Below are 23,428 nucleotides of genomic sequence, written 5' to 3'. Positions count from 1 at the left end.
AAGAAAATGGGAATTAGCACAAAGTGTTAGTATTCTTGGGTCATTTCTGTTTGTATTTGCTCTAGTTAAAGGTCTTTCCTTTCACAATCTGAAGCACAGCAAATTTCACTAATTCCCTGTTTTATGTGAAACATAGCTTTAAAATATATTGCTATTCAAGCAGGAGGCAAAACCTGCACCTAAAACCAGAGTAGAGCCTTTTTAAATTAGACATAAAGAGAAATTATCTTTTCTCTCTACTGTTGTAATCATTAGGTGCTTACAAAAATGTTCTGTCTATTACTTTTTGTGTGATCCTTCCATATCCTCTGAGAGTAAGAGATCATCTGCAGTTGTTGGAGACCAGGTAGGTCAGCACTGGGCTGGCATTTGGTTTAGGAGTAGCCAGCATGGTATCATTTCCTTCCCATTCTGAGGAATGCAAATGTCTGGGTGTCAGGGGCTTGTGGACTGACATTCTTGTCACACATGTTAACTTCTAATAACGAGCTGGAAGTTCAAACAGAAAAGATAAGAGCTTTTTGTTCACTCTCTGAGGTCCTCTGACCCTGCATTGCATAAAGATTGATAGTGAGGTGGTCCTACTGTACTGACTGGCTCTCAATCATTTAGCAGTGGTAAACACCAGTCTGTCACAAACTGGTTTCTGGTGCTGTAAGTAGAGCAGTTCTCACATGGGACAAATAGATTCAGATTGGGTTCTGGTTCAGATTGAGATTTTCCACGTAGAAACTCTGTTGGTCACAAAAGTGCAAGTATCAATTCATATCACTGACTTTCCAAGAAAATAGGTATTAATAAAAACTACATTACACTGGTGTCTGCAAGATGCACAGAATCATTTTCTAATACTGTGTGTACACATGTACTGGACAGAAGTCTCCGGTTCTGCAGACACAGATACATAAAACATCTCTGATTCTGACAGCAGATTGTCCAGCTTGCTCAAGTTCCATAGAGGATCACAGAGTTTCCTATGATATTTCTTATGTCAAGACATGCTGTTTTATATGCTTCATGCAGAGAAACTGTAGAGTAGTTGCACAGACAGTGACAACATTTCAAACTATTTTGTTATACAACTTCCCCACCACAATACAGCAAAGAATATGGAAGAGATGGAGGAACTGTTTGCACCTGGTGAGTTAATACAATGATCATTTTGCAAAATCACTAGCCTGTGGAACCATACAATTACAACTACAATTAACATTAACCAAGGAAAGGAATAAGAAACTATATTTCATTGATCTAAGGACTTGCAAGTTAATGAACCAGACCAGTTATGCCAACTTTTCTCCTAATTTAGGATGTAGTACCAAGTTCATTAGGTGGTCAAGTATAACTTCAGGATCATCAGCCACCAGAGACCACTGAAGGGACGTCTGGGACAAGAGAACACATGTGCCAATGGGAGGAAATACAAGCTAATGACTCCAGGAAAGTCATATATATATGTCTTCTGAAAAACCTATGTAGTATCTGAAATACAGTATGCACACAGGAACCTTTTCTGTACTCAGAATGCATGGTATTTCATATGTCTGGTGCTAAATAAAGAATTCTTGTTTCTTAATGCTACATTGGTGTTAAAAATTTTTATTGTACTGATTTTTGGTAAAACAGAGATGCCAAGCACACTGCTCTACTGAAGCAGCTTTTTGCACGATGCAAAATTAAAAATGGGCACTTTCACCAGAAAGAAATATTTTTAGCCATGTGCCTCAGCAGAGGAGTCATTCAGTATTCTGTTCTGTATATCCTGGATGGACTCTCTGAGAATAGTCAGCTGTGTGAACTTCATCTCTGGTCTTTCATAGCTTGCAAACAGTGTGCTGTGATGAATCTTACAGTTTTATTCTGCAGATAATAAAGAGCACTTATGACCTTAGGCTGAGGAATGGTGACATCAAGCCTCAGTTTTTTCTTCATTTATGAATTGCCACACTGTTATTTTCTTCCTAGGTGTATGAATGTTTTATGTCATAAGTGCTTGGGCTAAAAGACCATATGTTTGTAAATACCTTCATTGCTTTGTTTTATTTAAGTAAATATTCTTATCATAACAAGTATTTCAAACTTACAATCACATATTTACTGCTTTTTTGGAGATTTTCCAACTTAAAAAATGCTGCAACTTTCTGCAGAGTTTACTGCAATGTCCAAATCACAAGCACACACCTGTGGAGGATCCACCATCTCTTGGTGCCTCACTTTCTGCACTTTCAACAATCTCATAATTATGGCTTAAAGAGAGAATACATACAAACTAATCAAATGTTTGCCTTCTTGTTCCTTTGTTGCTAATTCGTCATCAACCTTTCTTGAATCAAACTCATAGTTGTTTTCAAAAGGAGCTCCAGATACACATCTTTGTTAGCAAACTGACAAGATATAAACCATCAGCAGAAGCCACATAGCAGAGTCTATATAAAAAAATAGTAAAAAAAGGCTCAGTTAGACAAATAATAATAACTGACATATAAATAGTCTTGGCATTTCAAGTTCCTCACCTGTCTCCCTTGGAAATCATATTGAATGAGACTTAACAGTTTTAAAAGATCTCTTTGTAGACCCCAGCTAACTTCGTGATTAGGTGAGCTGTGCTGCTATTAAAATCACAGATGAGCCATCACAAAACTCAGAATGCAGAAAGCCCATAACTACGACAATTTCCAAGCCATAATTTTCCCAAACACACTATGCTGAAAATTATCTATCTTTTGGGTTTTAAAGATGAAGACATGTGTATATATATTGCCCCATTTTACCTTTGAAGTAATGAGTACCACCACTAAAATGATGTTTTGGTTTAAAAATGAAGTCTGCATCATTTTCTTAGTAAAACAAATGTGTATCTAGTTGCATTGAGAGCTTTTCATCTCCTTAAACTGAACTTTTCACCATATATCCATGTAGCTTCTCTTTCTTTTGTAATACATCATACTAGTGGAAAAATCTTGGGGAAAAAAAAAGCATCATGTTAAGAGGAAAAATGTTGCAGAAAAGCAGTGCAAAATGTGGGAAAAAATCATATGCTAAGAGGAAGAAAATTGCATAAAAGTGTTGCACAACGTGGGAAGAAATCAACTCACTCTTGTCATTGATTATTATTCTTTGCAATGTGTTTGCTACACTAAATCTGCCTGGTGATCTTATAGTTATGATCCAGTTTTATCTTCTGTGTCATTTGCATGAAAATACTACAAGCCAGTTGCATCAGAAAGTACTTTTGCTGATGAAATCCAAATGTACAAGCTTCAGTTCAAGTAAGACCTTTAGTGCAAAGACAGTCCTGCAGCCAACAGTGAAACTGCCATTATGCTCAGAGCTACCGATATATCTTAATTAAGTCACTGCCTTTCCTGTTCTTTCCCTTTCCACAAAAAAAAAAAAAAGTCAATTTCAGTAAAATACAAAAAAAAAGACAAGTGCATAAATCAGTCTTGTTCCCATTCTTGGACTTATTTATGGCACATCTTCTCAATCTCTGTGTGCAAAGTAAAGGATCAAAACATTTCAGCTGACATATGCAGCAAAGATTGACAGTCAAAGCTTCATAGCCTTAGGAGATTTTTAAAAATATCTCAGTAGATCAAATAACTATCTTATAATGAAATCAAGGAAGGTTTGATAATTAGGCATGGGAGTACCTTTATATCTTATTATTATGCAAATACATATAGAAATCCAAACTGCACATAGGCTTAGCTGCTATGAAATGGTATTTGGTACAGTGTTAATTTAAAATTAACAAGCAGGACTGAACATTTAGAATTAACAAGCAGGACTGAGATACAGAGTAACAAAAAGCCACTTTGCATATAGGAGCAAATTCAAAGGTTGAAGGAGCAGAAATTATCTTCTCAAATGTGCTATAAACTGTACAGTCTCAGTGGACAGAATTGTGCCTTCCGTTTCCCACATGGGCTGGAGGGAAAGGGCATCAACAAAAAACAGCAATAGCATGGTATTTGAGATTAGTCATGTGAGAACAAATAAATAAATAAATAAATAAATAAAGCCATTTCATTCTTTTCATTCTATGCATCTCTGTTAAGTGTTGGTGCAGTTTGATACTAGCTGAGAATCCTCTTCACCAGGCTGTTTTAAGTAAGGAGTTAGCTCATGGAGTTAGTCTTTGCTTTGAGCAATGAGATGTGAATCTTGCTTGGAGATGTGAAGTATCATTTAGCTCTTGAAAAGTAATCTTATACTGCAAATTTCAATTCTGAAGTGGGAATGCAGAGCTGGTTCAAGAGGGTTTAACAAGGTTAAGCGCCCTTGAGTCACAATCTCATGCAGCACTACAGGCTGGAGCAGAGTAGCTGGAAAGCTGCCTGTCAGGAAAGGACCTGAGGGTCCAACACTGTTGGACCTGGCAGTCCAACACTGCCTGAACATCACCCAGCCCAGGTGGTCAAGAAGGTGAAGAGCATCCTGGCCTGTATCAGCAACAATGTGGCCAGCAGGAACAGGACAGCGACTGTCCCTCTCTATTGGGCACTGGTGAAGCCACATTTTGAGTGCTGTGTCCAGTTCTTGGCCCTTCACTATGAGAAATAGATTGAGCAAGTCCACAGAAGAGCAACCGACCCAGCAAAGGGTCTGGAACAGAAGCTGTAAGAGGGGCAGCTGAGGGAGCTGGGAGTGCTTAGCCTGGAGGAGACTCAGGAGCGACCTAGGCATTGCAGCTACCTGAAAGGAGGGTGGAGCCAGGCGGGGTCAATCTCTTCTCCCCGGCAACCAGTGGCAGGATGAGAAGAAATGGCTGTGCGAGGGGAGGATTACGTTGGATATTAGAAAAAAAATCTTCTCCAGGAGAATTTTTGTTGTCAAACATTGAAACAGAGTGCCCATGGAAGTAATGGAATCACCATCCCAGCAGTATTCAAAATCATGTAGATGTGGTGTTTGTAGTGGTGTAGTGGTTGAGCATAGTGGTGCTGGGTTAACAGCATCATTGCATTCAATGATTTTTTTCATCGTTAATGAGTCTGTGATCTTTTAGCTTTATCACTGAGTTTTAAAAGACAAGCTCCATGTCTGTTTGAATTTGTCCATAATTATACATATACACACACTCTGGGAATATTAACATTACCAACTGTGAGGATTTGTGAATGTAAAATTGTTAATTTTCTAAAAACCTGTGGAGAGAAAACATTATGGAAACAGAAAATAAATATATGCAATTAGTGGGGCAGGGTGATTTCAAACCATCTTTATGAGAAGGCTAAGGTGGAACATGTAAGAGTTTGAGAGAAGGGTATTCATGAGGCTTTGCCTCTCAGTCTGTTTTAACTCGGTTTGTGCTTTTAGAATGCAGCATTTGAAAAAAAAAATTAGATGTGTCTAATGGGATGTAGCATCAACTAAAGTGATGCCTATATTGAGAACACTTGAATATATCCCTATTGCATTTTCAGCCAACTATTTACCTATCCCAAAGATGCTCTTCTTTAGGTAAGACATTATTTTTTAAGTGGTAATATAATACTCCATTCAGAGCTTTAAAGAGTATTGAAGAACATAAGTTCAAGAAAAAAAATCCATTTTAGGCTAGTTAAATCACCTGACAATATCTTTTATTATGTGCTTATACTTAGGGTCTAATATCTACCATAACCTTTCAGATGTTCTTTAATGCCAAGCATAGAATGAAAAATATATACTTGCAATTGGTATAGGCTAAGAGAGAAGCTTTCATGAAGGCTGAAATTATTTGATACTCACATAGGCAATCTATATCTGCTGTCATAGAGAACAATGACAAGCTACCTGAAAACACAAGAATACAAAAGAAAAAAAAATGAAATAGGGAAATCACAGATAGGGACTAAGCATTACTTATTATTTTTTCTGCCTTCATCTAAGATGAAAGGTCTTTAGGGATGTATTACTGCCTTCCTGATTTACCTGGTAGTTACACCTGTGTGTTAGAGACTGAGACTTTCATGATTTGAGGATAATTATAAAAAAAAGTTGTTCGTCTGCTAGAGATCAAACTATGGATTTTAGAGTTGTCTGGGGGATTTTTATATGAAATTGCAAAGCTGCTTTCCCTCTGTAAGCCACCTTATCACTTATGTACAGTGCTTAGTTCAGGTCTAAAATGAGGTCACAGAATAATTTAAATGTGAAAATACTCATTGTACTTGTAAGGTTGTATTCAGGCTTTTGGTTCAACCACTTCTCAAAACAAATGAAACTAGAGTAAGTTACCTAGTATCTTACTGAGTCTCCAAAAATGGAGAACCCAACAGCCTGTCTCAGTGGTGCCTTTACATCACTGATGAAATTTTCCTGAGAGGTTCTTGTCTCCCTGCTTTTCCTGGCCTGCTGCTTGTCACTTTTGGGCTCTCCCACATTCCTACTCACTGCCATACAGCTGTCTGTGGCTTAAGAAATTATCCTGGTTACACATCAACCATTTCTTCCAATCTGAGACCCAAATAATTCCAGAACCAAATCTGTTCTCCCTGTTTATGTGTTTACCCTTCATCCCAACATTGTAGTGTCTGAATGCTGTGCCTTACATATATTCCATCTTGTCAGAATTAAGGGATGGAACTCACCAACCATTACTGCTGAAGGCAGTGATTAAATTATCCAGCTGCCCTACTTCTCTCTCCACTCTTCTGTGCTTGCTGCTCCTCTCCCAACACTATTGATGCTTGTTTGACCAGTTTGATGACAGAGTTTAGCTGACATAACACCAACCCTATCAAATAAGTAAATGAACGGTTTCATCCTTGTTTGGCTTCCTAAACTGATTCATCTCACCACTTCACTCATGCCATGTGTTCCAGTTTTTGTGCACTGTTTACTGCTCCAAACATGAGAGTAGTAACCTATCTCAGATATCAGAAAGCATCAGCATTATCAGAATGTGTTGATTTAATTTGTTTGTGTTTGATCTGAAGGTAATAATTTTAAGGACAGCTATGTGATACTGAGGGAGTGTTTTGATTAATGATTTGGCACAGAGATTCTGAGGACAGACAGTATAAAATTCCTGTAAGTTTAGAGAAATATACTCTGCAACTTCTGCAGTCAAGCCAGTACCTCCTCCTTGAGCATATCTGCACTGCTTTTCAACAAACCTCCAATGCTGGAGATGAAGAATCTCTGAGAAAGTGTGATTTCCAGTTATTAATTTGCTTTACTGTTAAAAATTCCTGCCTTACTTCAAGCCTGAATTAAACTAGTTTTAACTTCCAGACAGTGATTCTTCTTGTAATAATGGTCCCTTGCCACTGGTGTCTATTTTGTACAACTGTAGAAACAGCATGAAAAAAAGCACTTTTATAAACCCTTATTTCACTGTAACCAGTCTTAAATATTGCTGAGAAGATGTACATTTACATAAGTCTTTGTAATGTCTCCTTTATCTCTTCCTAAGGTCTCCAGAGAGAGTTGTCAGGGAAGACACCTTAGGTGTACCCACAGAATTTGTTGCTCTGCAAGGTTCATGCAGTCACACCCCCTCAAAACCTAGAATAGTTTTGTTTTTCTGAGAACAACACATTCAGCTTCATATGTATTATGTAGGGGGAGAGGAGGGGGAGGGAGGCTGTGGGATGGAGTTCACTATTATCTGAAGAGCTAGATAATGGCCACAGATAGACAAAAAAAATATCAGCTGGTTGCAACCACAGCGTAGGAGTGATACCAAGATGTCTGTTCTTGGATGCTCAAAATATTCTTCAACCTCATCAGCAGATTTATAATCTGGGATGATTGTTCTAAGGTTTGACTGGAACAATCAGCTGATTTTATACTTTTTTTTGCAGGTGGAAGGTAATATTCTGTTGGATCATCTGGGCATATGTCATCAAAGTAATTAGTTCACAAGGCTTCACTGCATTTTGAGGACATGGGAAAAATGCAGTTCATGTTTGCACTGGTACCCATGTAAACCACTCCAGTTGGTGGAAAAAGCTACTCCATTACAATCTCATGTAAAAAGGCAAAAGGACATACTTATGGATGCCTCCAAGCTGATGAGAGAAGCTTTGTCTCATAGCAATGTCTACCTTCTCAGCCTTACAACTGCAGAAGATATTTGTGACATTCAGTGAAAGAACCCCATAGGAAAACTAGAAAGAATTCCTGTCAGGTGCATTTGTTTTAGGTTTAGGTATCAGCAAAACTTCACTAATTATTTTGCCCTTAGTGTAATACATATTAAACAGACACTGACTTGGCTCAGCGTGACCATACTATCCCAAAACCTCAGGACCCTCACACACAGGACAAGCCCTTACAGGACAGCAACATTACCCCCTAACAGGTCTAAGGCTGCATAGTGTATGTGCTGCAACACTCTGAAAATGTATGCTAACTAATATTATATCTAATAAAATTTTATTAAATATATTAATAAAGGAATAATCAATGTCCCCAAAATTTCCTAGAAAGAAAAATCCTGGAATATCTTTCCTAGCTTTTATGTTAGGTATGAGTGAATTAGTGATGAAATAACTGTCACCATCTTTAAAGAAAGTTGTGTGCTATAAGGCTTAGTAAGTTTCTAAGATATTCCCACAATTTAGCCACATGTTAAAACCAGCTGCCCCATACAGCTGCATGAATGTGTGTTCTCACAGCCACTCACGTTGAGCCTTCTTTTGTGTGTTGCTCACTAGCAACAGCAGCTGGGATGACAAACCTTGCAAGTGTTTAAGACAGTGAGCAAATTTCATGCTCTGAATTTCCCAGTCCTCCAGGAAATCTCCAGTTGTCTTGGCTCAGTGGGACATCCTACTGCCTGAAAACCTCATCACACCAACAGGACAAGCCCTAGCATGACCAGCAGCATTGTCCTTGAAAAAGCCTGAGGCAATGATGTGCTGCTACAAGACAAGTGCCCTTCACAGCCCAGTCTTAGCAGGGGAGCTGAGTCCTGCCCTCTTCCCTTCCAACTTTGTTCTCTTACAACAGTGAAGGAAATAATTCAATAAGAAGGGGTTAAACTCAAATTCACTTATCTGTTTCCCACAGTGACTTCTGTAATCCTTCATCTTTATAGGTACTCTTTATAGTCCTTTAGAGAACAGGGCCTGGGTAAGCACTCTGCAAGCCAAAGTCATGGCTTTGTACATATGTACAGTCCATGACAAAATTAACTGACTATTCCAGGCATGCTGATGGCACACATGGATTGCACAATTGTGAAACACAGTGTGCCAACACTCTCTGTGAAGCACATTTTGGTCTGCTCTTACTTATTGTACTGGAAAGACTTGCTGTCAACATGCAGTGATCCCTTTGTGAGTGGAGGTCAAATAATAACATTTTTGCATGAAAGAGACCTGGCACAAAGTAAGCTTTATCATACTGCTACATTCAAGAGCTGTTCAATTGAGGATTATTGGCTGCTACAGATTTAATTCTGCTACAGTGTCAGAGAAACCTTCTCATCCTTAGATTCCCTTATACTGATTCTTATGATAGACTGGGTAGCTTTCTGGTGTTATGGACATTTCTTTTTGGTAACATGTGTTTTAAACATGTGTCATACATATTTAAATATCATAGATGGGGATTTCAGATTTATGATTCCTTTTATTTCTCTGTTTTGTCTGACACATTTTCTAAAACTTCCTTCTTTTCCTGATTTAGGCAATGCCTCCTCAAAATCACAGCATCTCATTGCTGGGTACATTTCCAAGATTAGCCAGTCCTGCTAACTCCTGAGCAGTCTCCTGTCAAACTGCACATGTATTGCAACACCATTCAGCATGAATTTATGAGACATAATGTGCATCTGCAAACAGTGTTCATTAATGATATCAATGGGCTTAATATATGCATACTAGTGAGAAAGGTGCCTATTACCTTTCACTTGTAATCATTCCTCCTGTTTCCATTTTCTTGTTATCTTTTTCAATCATATCTGACCTAAACTGCAATCTCTTTGGGATGGATTCTTTTATCTTTTCACTGTGACAATAAAAGAATTACACAGGACTAGCCACAAAATCAGGGGTGAGGTTTCTTATCAACAAGTTCCACATAGCTAAGTACTGAGTAGGTGGGAGTGGATTTTGGCAGGCCAAGGCAAAGAAACAAATGAGTTTATCTTTATCCTGCACTGTGATAAATCTTACAGCCATGTAAAAATGTCATCTCAAGACCCAGATCCTCAGGATGTGAAAACTAAATGAAATATTAGCGTAGAGTATGAATCACTGGGAGCTGAGTCACAACATAGAGTTTTGTAATATTAAAAATTTTTCTTTCTTTCAAAAAGATCCTACTGAGTAAATACATCTCATATATTACTGATCCTGACTAAATCAAACCCTGATTTGCTTATAAGCACATTTGAAGCCAAAGCTAACTCACTCATGAAATCTACATTCCCAGTGCAGCATAATACTGCCCTGGGTTATACACATATCTTCCAACTACCAGAACAATTATCAGTCAGCAACAATGTTCATCTTAGCAAAAAAAAAAAAAAAAAAAAAAAAAAAAAAAAAAAAAAAAAGAAATTGCTTGATCAATGTAAGAATGCACAAAACACAATGACAGATGACGTGAAGTTGAGGATGAAGTAGCTGACTTATTTTTAAGAGTGAATTTTATCTTTCCTCTCTTATATTTCAGCATCTCCAACACCAGCTGCAAGTAGGGACACAGCTACCCTTAGAAAATGACTCTCAAAACTGAAGAAAATCTTTGCTGGTTTGTTTTTCCCAGCAAAAACAAAGACTCTGTGTTCCCCCTGTGTTCCTGTGTTCTGTGTAATCTGTGAGCTATGAAGTGCTTCTTTGCTCTGGATGCCTGCCAAAAGAAATTGTAAATGGGATTACTTTGTTGCTCAGTCTTGTTCTTGTAGCTTTTATAAAAGTGTTGAGCTTCCCAAAAGACATTTTAAGTTACAGGTGCTTCAAGGGTGTAACAATCCACCCCAAAGAACAGAAGGAACTGTTTGGCTCCCTTCACAAACTACTGTCTTACAGGACAGTTTTAAGAATAATAAAGATCAAGAAGTTTTCCTCAAATAAAAGTTAGATAAATTATTATTATAGTGCAAATGAAGTTCAAATTAAAAAAAAAAAAAAATAGCAAAAAAAAAAAATCCCAACCAAACTAAACCAAACCAAACCAAAACCAAAACAAAACCAGAGAAAATTGCTTCAAACTGTGGTGTTGCCCATTCATTTCAGTCTATGGCACATCTTAACACAGAAGTTTCCTTGGCTGTGTCTGGTATTAATGAATAATCAAGGAATACCTCTTAACTGTTACACATTCTTGAAAAGGACACCATAGTTTCAGAATACTACAATACAAAACAGGACACTGGCATGGGGCGCAGCTTATTTAAAACAGCTTGAAGTTTTTACTTTTTTTTCTGTCATTTGAAGTACCAAAGATTTATTCTTTCTTGTTTACTTCATGTTAGATAAACTCATAAGGGCAACAAACACATCAGAAATATCTTTATATGGACTTTTATCTTGCTTCTCTCTGTTTAGTTTACGAAAACACAAATTAAACATTGTTAAGTTTGCATCTCTGAACAGAAATTTCAGTTTTATACTTTTGCTATTCAGGAGTTCTCTCTAGTGGTAATTCTCTGCTCTTGTCAACCTGCTCAGGTAGGGAGAGCTGGCTGAACTGAAAGTTTAGCTGGACTTCCTCTTAGTCCACAAACACACATTATGAAAATGTTCCCTAATTTTCCAATGCCATGCAAAAGCTATAACCAATGTCATATTAGTTACATGGGAAATCTGACAGCTTTGAAATATCTTTGAAACAGTGAGTACGGCATCAAAAGCATAACATGACATATCAACATTGCAGAAGACAATATGTCAAAGAGTCTTGTAACTATGCTCCTGTCCTCCCTGCAGTACTGATGGAACATGCAATTAGGCTCTGGAAGTGTAACATCACCTGTGTTATGCAAACACTTCTTACGTGACTGTATCATTCTTACACCTGTACATTACAAATCATGCAGTGCAAGAAGCTTTCTTATTCAAATAACTTACTAGTTTTATAATTTAACATTGCTGTGCAGCATTACAAGGAAACTATACATGATGAATGGAATGGATGGGCATCAGGAAGTGTATGGAATGGAATGGGATTAGATGGCATGCTGTGAGGGTCCAAGTCTTGGTACTTTTCTGATCTTCAGTTTAAGGAAAGGGTGTTTGATTTTTAAGTCTCTTCCTTTATGAACTTTGATGTTTAGACCTTCCTGAGCAAAAAAATGCACAGTAGTGTGAGTTATTGTAGGCCTAGGACAGGAGTTAGGAGTATTAGCAGGAATTAGAGATGAAGCCTACTAGCTAAAGTTGCTTTCTCCTGCTGACTTTCTGTCAACACAAAAATGACCCCACTATGCAAATAACAGTACAGGTGTCTCCAGTTGAGTAGAAGAAATGTGCTTAGACACTGCTACTGACACACAACTGAAGAAGGATAAATAAGAGGACACATGAAGGCACTTAAAACATATCTGTGTACAAATTCATCTCAGATTGAGGGCACCCCCAGCACAAAAGCTCAGATGACATACATAGCAGGGATGGAATACTCTTGTGAAACAGAAGCAAATGCTGTTGTACTGTAAGCACAGTTCAGTGGCACTAGGGACACATGACAAACTCTCTTTCAGACAGGTATTGCCATATATGAACTTTTTGCTACTGCTACAGCTTCCAAAGCTGTGTTTCTTTCACCTTTTCCCTAAGAACAAAGTAATTTTATGCTATTCAGACAGTTTATGCATATAAACTGTTCCAACTGCATTGACGACCCTGAGAATTTGCACCAGTTACATTTTCCTCTTTCCCTCTAGCCTCTAGCTATTAACATTAAATTTAATATTTCAGCAGGAAACCAGGCAACATCACTTTAATTAAATTCTGTGGTATAAAAAATGTGACCTTATGTACTGTAGCAAAAATAAGAATGAACTCCACTACGGAACATTAATTACCTTCCCACTACACCACATAATTTGTTCAAATACATTCACAAGCTGAAACTTGACTTAAAAACATTTTGCAATAATTATGACACTTTGATCCATGATTCTGAAAGTATTTTCTGTCGCAATACATTACTCAAAGTCAGGCTTGTATAAGAATAAGAATTGGCATCAGAAGTGAGAAGATGGCACTTAACAGATAAGGCAAAGCACATTGCATGCCTTTAGTTTTATCTCTGTTTCTTGGGCAATTAACATCCTCAAAATTGCCAGTCCCAAGAGTATATTAGACACTGTTAATAAAATCTTGTGGCTACCATCAGTAACATATATTTTAGAATAACTGGACATTTTCTTTAAAACAATCTATCCCTGCTATGACGTACTAAGAGAATCTATTTTCTATGTGATAATTTCTTTTGTTTTCCCCTTAAAAAATACCAAACTCTTGTCACTAGGTTTTACCCATCATCATAAAGAGAATACATTGGTGCTTAAAAATATTTACTAAAAGCCACAATTTGGAAAATATTTTACTCAACAATGCTTACAATGTCAGCAATACAACACTTCACTAAACAGTGGATGACCATTTTTCAGTAGTTAATCTTTTATGGCATTTTAATGTCAGTTCAAAACAAGCCTCCTTCTGTCATTCACCAGATGTGGAAGATGAAACCAAACAGAGGACAAAAGTATGGAGAAACCAAGTGAAAATGCCCAGGGACTCACAGATGTTTTGAAATGTTAAATGTAGCTTCCTTCCCCTTTACACCCAGTCTGGTCTCATGTCTCCTTCAACCACTACCAATATTCATTGCATCTGCTGAGGGAATAAATAGATAATACATGTTGGTATGGCAATACCTAATGAATGGTGAAAGGTGAAGGGGAAAGAAATGTCTGTCATTATTGGTCCAGGTGAGGCTTTCTGACCATAATGCTGCTTTTCACCACCATGAGCTGTTTGAGGGATAATTTAAAAATTACAGCAGGAATATTATCAGCACAGTTGTAAGGCAGACATCTTGACATCTCCTAAATTCAGATAAATTCTGATCTTGATCATTATGTCAAAGATGCGGTCTAGTTAGAAAAACTGAGCTCTCCTTGGAGTTACCACTGCTGTTACAAAGCCTTGAAATACTTAATTGCAGACCTGTACTCATTCTAGCTCTTAAAAAACATACCTTTTAGAGCCTATTTTTAGAGACCCTACCCTATACCAGACATCACAGTTCCTGAGATCATTCCAAATATCCATTAGTGTGTTACCTGATGTATTATATCACAACCTTGCAAAAAAACTGCATTTGTTTTGGATTATAAGGTCCAAGAATCTGTCAACACCTTAACATTCTGGAAGTGTTCAGGGAACAGTAAGCTTATATAAAAAGAATTCACAACCAGCTGTTAGTCCTCATGAGATCATGATGTCAGCCCCTGCTCACTGCCCACTATAGTACAGACTGGGACACTAACATCATATACAAAGAATTTTTCATTGCACGTTCTCACTTCCTTACACTCTCCTGATAGGAGTATTTATACAAGGCCTTCCATTCTAACAATCACAGGGGGCTGCTGATTCCTTTGACAGAAAGAAAGACCAGTTTAATTTTGTCCTTTTTTCTCATTATTTCCTGAAGTGCTTGACAGAAAGAATAGGCTATCCTTCCAGCAGCAGAGATGGAATTATGCAATGCCCAGACTTGTTCCCCTGCCCTCCCATTTGTAAGTCCCATTTGTAAGCACAATAGAAACTCCTGAGATGGTATCTGAACTACAGTCCTGTCATTAATCTGATAGTTAACTGGCTTTCAGACCTGGAAGATACTATGACCTGTCAAACTTAGTATGTAGAATGTCAACAACTTGGCTTCATTTCAGCTGAGACCAGAAGATGTTGAGTCTGACTGTGATAAGAAAGCATATGGAGAAACTGTCAAAAATCTCCGAAAACCCCATTAATCCAGGAAAACTGCCCCATCATAGTTAGCAAAGCCAAAAAGTTCAGACAGTTTCTAGGTACACCTGTGTTTTTCACTCTAACATCAGAAATATCTTCCTGTAATTCCTGCATGAAAAAAAAAATATTCTTTTCTCTATGATTTAGTGCATATCAATGTCATTAAAGCCATTAAGAACAGGCTACAACAATGCACTCTCCCTCTTCAGGAGACTTATGAAACCTCATGGGGTATAATGCTTCCTACCACTGTGAGCATCTCTTTGTTTCTATGACAGTTTTATATCCTGATTAATGTAGTTTGCGTGGTGCTACTGTAAAAAGTGCTATTGTAAAAAATTGCTAAACATTAGCCAAAGTCAAGACATTTGGAGACACAAATCATAGTTCTGTGTATTTACTACTGTTATTCATTTTATGTGCAAAAATATTCAGTAGAAGAGATCTCCATATTTTAACCCATATGTAAGCCTTATAAGTAAAAAAGCATATGTCACTCAAGCAAATAGATTTTTACTAAACTTTACATTAGAATTCAACACTTGATAAGCTTAGCATCACAGATTTGCTTTAGCATTCTATCAGCTACCTCAGTCTACAAATATATCACTAATTATTTGACTTAACAAATTATAATTTCAACTCTGTTATTCAAAATTTGTTAATCTGGTATTAATTAAAAAAAACAGCAACATCAAAAAGAAATACTGTGACTTTAGCAAATAAATACTGTGATGCTGAAGCACTTAGCTTCTACATGCCCAAATCTCAAGATACTTTCAAGATGATTGCCCAAGATGTTAGAGCAGTTTTGGTCAGCCAGAGACCTATCCTGGAGTGAACTATTCAAGCTATTTACAAATACTTACTGAAGTCAAGAGAATAAAAAACTGCAGCTTATCAGCAACCCCATTTCAGTATTATGAATAGCCCGATTGTTGTCCTTTTTATTGAGAATTTCATTAATACCTAAATTTTCACAGTTCTGGATACACAGGAGAAAAACAAATGTAAATGCCTCAGATCCATCATCAAATGAGCTCACAGAAACTAACAACCACTACAAAGTACTTAGCAAGTGCATAAAACATGCATGAAACAATGCCTGAGAGGCTTGGTGTAATAACCATACTGAGACATGGAAAACTGTCTTCAATAAAGAGAATCACACAATAACACACGCATATTCTGTGTTCATCTTTGTTCCTTCTGCAGTTTTCTGTTTGGTTTCCTCCACCTACACACAATATCTGGTTTCAGATAACTCCTGTTTGACTTGTATATCACTAATGACATTGCAGATGTGCCTTGCCTGAGTCTGGACCTCTGTATTTCACAGCACTGTAATCTTACTATAATTCACAAATGTTGTAAAGCCTCAAAATACAATCCCTTGCTTTCCTCCTCTCGCCTTGGCTGTGTGCTGTAGTGAGACCTTCCTAAAACGCACAGTAGTGGGGGCATACCCTCAACCTCTTCAGTCACTCTGCTGTCAGCATGTTGCCTCCTTTCTCTTTTCAACCCTTCACATTTCCTCTACTGGCAGCTTGGGTTAAAGACAAGCTATTTTCCAGGTGTGGATGTCCCATCCCTGAAGTGTTTAAGGCCAGGTGGGACAGGGCTTTGAGCAGAAGAAGACAGTAGAAGACAGATATGCCCATGGCAGGGAGGCTGGACTAGACGATCTTTTAAGGTTGGTCCCTGTCTGTAGATTTAAAAACATTTGAAGCTGGCAGAAGTACCTTTTCCAACCCAAACCATTCTGTGACTCTGGTGCAGGTATCACACAGTCCCGTGACATGAATCCTCTACTCACACATCACAGGGGAGCAAGCTACTACTGAGCTTGTAGAGGAAATGTTAAACATATAGAGTTTCTCAGCAATGATGAAGATGCAGTGAAGGATTGTGTAATTAAGCATTAAGGGCATCTTAATGCTAGTCTGAGAGCTGCAGTATTTAATGAAGGACAGTATTTCAGATTTGTGTCTCTATGTGAGGTGCTGCCCTCAAGCATTATATATTTGCATTATATATTTCCATTAGGCAGAATATATTTTGCTATAACCTGGAAAAAGTTTCAGAGGCTGCTTTGAAGACAGCAGAGACAGAAATGGCAGCATAACAGAACAGTAAGGAAGGCATGGATGTTGAGCTTTTTAATGGCAGATGCTCACTGCAGAATGGTGTTTCTAGGCCAGAAATGCAACCCAGGACTGCTGGGAGTAATCCACCCAACTTCATACTTTGTATGTATTTGATGGTGTTTCTAGGCCAGAAATGCAACCCAGGACTGCTGGGAGCAATCCACCCAACTTCATACTTTGTATGTATTTGAGTTCAGAGACAGGCTTGGTAGCTAAGGGGAAGAGTAACGTCCTTCCCCAGTCTGAGCAATGAAATTCACAGCACTCCTCCATGCACTGGGTTAAACAATGTCTGTGTCTCCCTGGTGATTAAAAACACACATAGCCACTGAAAGGTCCAGAATTTCATAAGCTTCCTACCTGTGCAGAACAGATCTGCTATTGCTGTTCAAATTTAGACTTGAGTCACCATAACTAACTACCCCAGGAATTTTTGCATTCATCAAATATTGCTGCACTTGTCTCAGGTAAGTGACTTCACCGAGAAACACTGAAACAAATATAGCTATTTTGCCTTGTACTTTTCAATGAAATGATGCTCAAATGCGAAGTCTCAGTCAAAAGGTATGTATTCTCCGAGGTAATGCTTTATGCTTTCGCCACATTTCTACAGCTAGCATACCTTTGGCAAAGTATTATAATACATTATCCCACTGCAAAATATCTTAGACCGATTTTTAAAATTAACAATAACAAAGCTCTAATCTTAAACGTATCACAGAATAAAAATTATCTCACTCATGTCGCTTAAGTTTTTATGTGTCTCCAGGGTTGTCTGTGGTTAGCACATCTTCATAAGATTCATATAAGAACCATATGAAAAACATCTTCATAAGGTTACTTTTAAATGAGTTTTCTCCACCATGCAAATGGGTTGGAGTCACCTCCTAGTGTCATTCACTCTGATTCCTACTCTGGTTAGTATAAGGTAAGGTTTCTAAATGTGTTTCAGAAGTAATACCATTACAATGGTATTACATACTTACTTGAATTTCTTTCAGGGCTTAGTGAGATACATGTGACAGAAGCATTCTTCATACAAAAAAAAAAAAAAAAAGGAAGAAAGAAAAAAAGATAAAAATATTACTTAATACTTCCTCCTCAAGAAAGACGATTTGGAAAAACAATGCACAAATCATATGTCAATGACCACATACTTACATACATGGTTTTTCTAGGAAGATAGAATGATAATTTGCAGTATTTGTGAACTGTTAAACAAAAATAAATTCGCAAAATTTCTGTGTCAGCATAATCATTTGATTAGCATAAAGTTTTTATTTTCTCTCAAAAGCAAGCAAATAAAGCAAAAATGAAACTACATTAGAATTCCATGAAATCATTGTCCTTTTATTTCAGGGGCTATTGCTAAAGCCAAATTTCCCTTATGAGATTTTTCCCTTTTGACAGACTTTAGGCTAATACAAAGACCTCTTGAAAGGAGATACCTGGAGATCTGAAGCCCTTCTTTCTCAGTGTGGGATTTTTCTGCCCACACTTTGCTCTTGCAAGAGAAAACTGTTCACCTAGATGTGTGACAATGACAGCCCCTAGTGGAGCCTTTCACAAAACCTCTTCCACAAGCACTACTGGATTTGCAACACATGGATGTACATTTTTCTACAAACTATGAAAGAATATGGCAACTTTTCTTAATTTTACATGCACTCTAGCTAGAAATTAGCTATGTGTCCTGTTTCATCAAGTTTTCTATTTTTCTTTTGTCACCATTTTTATACCTATTAATAATGTTTTCCAGTTACTTTTTTTCTGAAATGAAAGTCAGTATAAGGTTTTATTGCTTTTATCATTACGTTAATTCACAAGTTTTTAAAAAACTACTTGTTCTTTGTTTTCACTTGCAGTGTTATGGCATTACTTACTGGCAGATGCTTAGTCAGATGCTCTGAGATGGTTTCTAGGTAACTGAAGGGGAATTAGAGCCTTTAACAGCAGGTGCAGCTCTTGCCTGGTCTTGGAGAGTCCATTTCTCATCGAGCTGAGTCTCCTTGCCCTGCTCTGGTGGTAGGACACACATTGTCTCTGAGACACTCATGATCTCCTGAGTCTGTCCCCCAAGAACAGAGCTCAGCAAGCTTGTGTCTGCAGTAGGGGCTGCTCCTGAGGAGATAAACCCAAGCCAGAGGTGGAGTTGGGCAGGTAGAGGAGAGGTTGTGGATGCATTGCTCATACAGGGTGAGGAGGAGGTGGTCTCTCCAGTGTCTCCCCTCCTGAGAGCATCCCTGTGTCCCTACAGGCTGCCACATGTGGAGCACATCCCTAGACTGCATCAGCTTTTTGGGCAGGGCTGATCCATATCCAGGCTCATGAGCTTAGCTGGAGCTTCACACCCCTCCTGAAGTCATGAATACTAATCCTGAAACTGAAGGGAAATAAGGGGATGCACCAACATGCCTTGGCACAGGGCAGCAAGAGTGCCTGTCCCCTGCCTCACCAGCCATCATCTTGCAGTGCTTATCCCAGGACGGGGAGTGAGCCCGGTGGGAAGCATGCAGGGTGGAGTCTGAACACCAGGAAGGCTGCAGGCTGTGCACTGGCACTGTAGCAGTGAGCTTCTACACCAGGCAAATACCCCCTCACCTTTCCTCTCTGCCAGGGGCATGAACCTTTGCCAACAGCTTCTCGTTCTCCTGGGGATGGGGTGGGATTGTTTTAGCATGGGTAAAACATGCATTTCTCTATATTCCAACTGGAAAGGATCACTTCTGAAGTATTTCAGCTGGAAGTTAGTTGGTTCTGTATTGTGCAATGGCCTAACAATTAATCTCCTGATTCTTAGAGAGTGGAATATAAATATACTATAAATATACAAATACCAAGAAAACTAAAAATTACTGGCATTTGCATTTTTCATATGAACAGCTAGGAAACACTGGTAATATGCCTATGACTGAGTTAAACCCACCCTCAGAGTTAAAAAAAAAAATTAAACCCCAATTCATTCATAGCAGTAAAGAAAGTATCTGTCATACTTTTTTTTTTTAACTTGTTCGCTCACTGGAATGTACAAATACCGATGGAATTCTTGGAACCAGCATGAAAAGTGTAAATTTTGTTTTCCGGAGAGAAACCAACCCTCACCTGGAACTGAACCTGCAATGAGTTCTTGGAGGAGACGCATTTTTCCATACTCCCCAAACTATTATACCAAATAGCTGAACGCACCTGCTGCAGCATTGCCAAGGGTTTTTGCACTTTAGATGTGTTCTCTGTGGGTATCCACATCCATGGTAAAAGTTGGAAAAGGCATGGACAGACAATAAAATGGCTTTGTGGTGCCAACAGTAAGGTGCCATTTCAGCAAGCAGAATTGCCTGGCCTAGTTCTGGGCTGGGATGTTGTGTGTAAGGTCGATGGTGTGAGGTAGGGGAGGGGAAACGGGGCCTTTGCACAGCTACTCCTGAAATTTTTGTCATTCCAGGGACAAGTCAGAGTCCGGGCATTGCAGCAATCTGACACTAAACTGCCTTCTGAGAAACACAATTTGTTCAACACGCTCCCCCAGGTAACAGGCAGCAGGTTAGTCGTTCAGATATGACCCCTTTAAAAACTAACCTGGTCCCGTCCTTTTAACTTCTTCCCCCATGCAAGCTGCTACCGGGGGGGACAGAAGAAGTTACTTAAGTGTTTTATTTATGCATTTACTGCTTTGAAAATCATGTAAGCTTTCTTAATAGCTAACTGTCGAGCGCTGCCATTTGTTCAGGCAGCCCTCAGGGACGTCCGCTCCTGAGGGAAGGGCGGGCGGGGGGAGCGGCGGCAGCCAGTCAGAGGGGACAGCTCGGCGAGACAGCCAATCAGAGGGCCGGGTTGGCCGCCTCAGCGGTGACATCTCGGCGAGACAGCCAATCAGAGGGCCGGGTTGGCCGCCTCAGCGGGGACATCTCGGCGAGACAGCCAATCAGAGGGCCGGGTTCGCCGCCCCGAGTGGGCGCGGCGAAGGCGCCGCGGAGCTGAGGGAGCGGCCGTCGTGACGCCGTGAGGGGCTGAGGTGCGTGACCGTGGTGGGTTCTTGTCTGTAGATTTAAAAACATTTGATGCTGGCAGAAATAACTCATCCAGCATATTTCGTTTACTGAACACAGTGTTGCCTCGAGTCCTTGGAGAATGAAGCAGAGTCATACTCGGTTTTCGTTTAAAAAGTTTGAAGACTTCCGTGTAGGCTCAGAGACTGGTATTTCTAGATCCCACTTTTTCAGTTTTAAATTGGAAAGTTGGAAAGTACCCGGATGCAGTGTTCTGGTTGCTTACTGGTTGACACACCCTTAAGGAACTAGTGGTGGAGTGTCTACTGAGCAGTTAACTTCTTCTAGGTGTATTGATTCAAATTTTATCACTGGGAGTAGTAGTTGCAATTCTACAGCTAATAGTTAAATTATTGCATGTCTGTATTGTTATAAAGAAGTTTTAGTCAGTAATACACATCAGTTATGCTAAGGTGCAGTTCTGTCCACTGATCCATCCCTCTTTACAAACCATCCCTGCTTGCTCCACTCTCCCACACCAAATCTGTTGGATGTAATCTGATGTAGAGTCCTGCAGGCTGTCCAAAGGGTTTTCTCTAACATCTTGTGATTTTGGTCCACTGTTTCAAACTATCCACACTCCTTCCTTCAAAAGGTTCCCTTCTACTTTGTTCTCAATGAGATTTTATATACCTTATTGGCTGATTTGTTTCTTTGCCTGAATTGCTCTTTTTATTTCTGCACTACTTTTCTTTGCCCAGACTCCTTTCAACTAGTTACTTTTTCCTCCACCATAGAATTGGTTCCAATTCTACTACATCCATACCTGTGTAATTGGTATGTCCAAATTTGTTAGGTAGGCAGTTTTAGCCTTATGTCATGATACTTACTGGTGCAAACATGAAGATTGCCTCTGTCACAGGTTTCTTCCTTTATGGTCCTACAATTCATTTTGATTGAAATTCAATTACATCATACACTTTTTGATGTAATTATCTTACTTTATCTTTGAGGCTTCTACCTATTTTTGAGAAAAAGTATTGTCTTACCTTGTGTGGATCCCAGCTACAATATTTCCTGGTTTGCATTCACACTGTGTCTCTGGTCTTGTATATTTTTTGCCTCTCTCCTGGTTCCCCTCAGAAACATCAACTGACTTAGAAACCTGGTGTTCCATCAGGGCCTTGTGCTCTCAGCTAGCCTATACAACATCTCCTTTTTTCTTGTGAAACTGGAAGCAGGGAGAAAGTCCCCTCACAAATACATGAGGCAGTGAGGAGTTAATAGTCTAGACAGTTGAATTAGTGCCTTTAAAAACTAATTTATAATCCATTAAAAAATCAGTAAATTTAAGAGTTAAATTCAGTTTATTTAAGAATTAATGAAACTGATTCAGTTAACTTAGAAGTTATTACTTAAGGGAGTTAGTTTAGTTAATTTAAGAGTTGTTACTTAAGGGAGATAATTTGTATTGCCTGCATTCACTTATAATGGTTCTAGAGGTTTTCTGAGAAATAAACACTAATAAGCATAGCTAAAACCAGAAACAAACAAACAATACAAAACAAAACAAAACCACAAAAAAAAAACCCCAAAAGCCCAGTTCTTTCAGATAAAAATCAAATATTCATGGTTTGTAGTTAGTCTGTTATATCCTTCCAGAGGAAGAATATTGAATGCTTTGTTTAGTCTTCTGCTACAGGAAATTCAGTCCATGGTGCATGTGCAAGAAATTATGAAGCTATTAATGTTGAACATGACATTCAACCTCCTCTTTTAACATTTTGAGATTATATAAAAAGTTTTTAACTGATCCATATTCTGTATGTCTTCCAGACAATTGAAATGTTGAAAACATCACAAAACAAGATGTTTACAGCTTTGAAGTATCACTCAACAGACTATTTATATGAGGTATGGTTTTATTGTTTCTCTTAATAGTCTGAATGAAATATAGCAAATTTAGTGAAATTGAGAAACGATTGTACGAAAAGATTGAGTACACATTAAAAGAAAGATAACAAGAACTACTTTAGAATTCTCTCCCAGAGAAGCTAGTGGGCTGCACTTTGTGGGGTTACGCAGTGAAGTGATTATAGGCTTTTTAAATAAAAAATATAGGTACAATTTTGCACAGTCTATAAAGTATCAGTTATTTTTAGTGTCTGTTGCATTTATGATTTACTTATCATGCACTACAAGTTTCCTGCTTAGAGCTTCCTTTGGACAATACACTGTGTCTTCAAATAAATTAATTTTATTACTTTCTGCAGCACTAATCCAACTTTCTAGATACTTTTCTGTGTATTAGAATAGTGATACAATGCTGTATTCCTTAATGATTGTAGGGAAAAGTTTTTGCAAT

The 23,428-nt window shown here is 38.4% G+C and overlaps 1 protein-coding gene and 1 long non-coding RNA gene across 2 annotated transcripts in view; both read left to right on the top strand.

Annotated features, from left to right (window-relative positions):
* The window catches only part of LOC116184643 (uncharacterized), a 34,209-nt gene extending 23,180 nt beyond the window's left edge, over positions 1–11,029 (top strand). Inside the window, exon 3 of the long non-coding RNA XR_013341668.1 lies at positions 10,618–11,029. This is a non-coding gene — a long non-coding RNA (uncharacterized LOC116184643). The remainder of the gene's footprint in view (positions 1–10,617) is intronic.
* A 9,969-nt stretch (positions 11,030–20,998) lies between these two features.
* Positions 20,999–23,428, top strand: part of SHOC1 (shortage in chiasmata 1) — a 50,329-nt gene continuing 47,899 nt past the window's right edge. The window contains exons 1-2 of the mRNA XM_077790364.1: positions 20,999–21,089; positions 22,900–22,977. Of these exons, the coding sequence (XP_077646490.1) occupies positions 22,909–22,977 (69 nt within the window). The 5' untranslated portion in view covers positions 20,999–21,089; positions 22,900–22,908. The remainder of the gene's footprint in view (positions 21,090–22,899; positions 22,978–23,428) is intronic.

Source organism: Lonchura striata, chromosome Z (assembly GCF_046129695.1).
Source record: "Lonchura striata isolate bLonStr1 chromosome Z, bLonStr1.mat, whole genome shotgun sequence".
Taxonomy (NCBI): Eukaryota; Metazoa; Chordata; class Aves; order Passeriformes; family Estrildidae; genus Lonchura; species Lonchura striata.
Note: the sequence above shows the minus strand (reverse complement) of the source record. Positions and strands in the feature narration are given on the sequence as shown.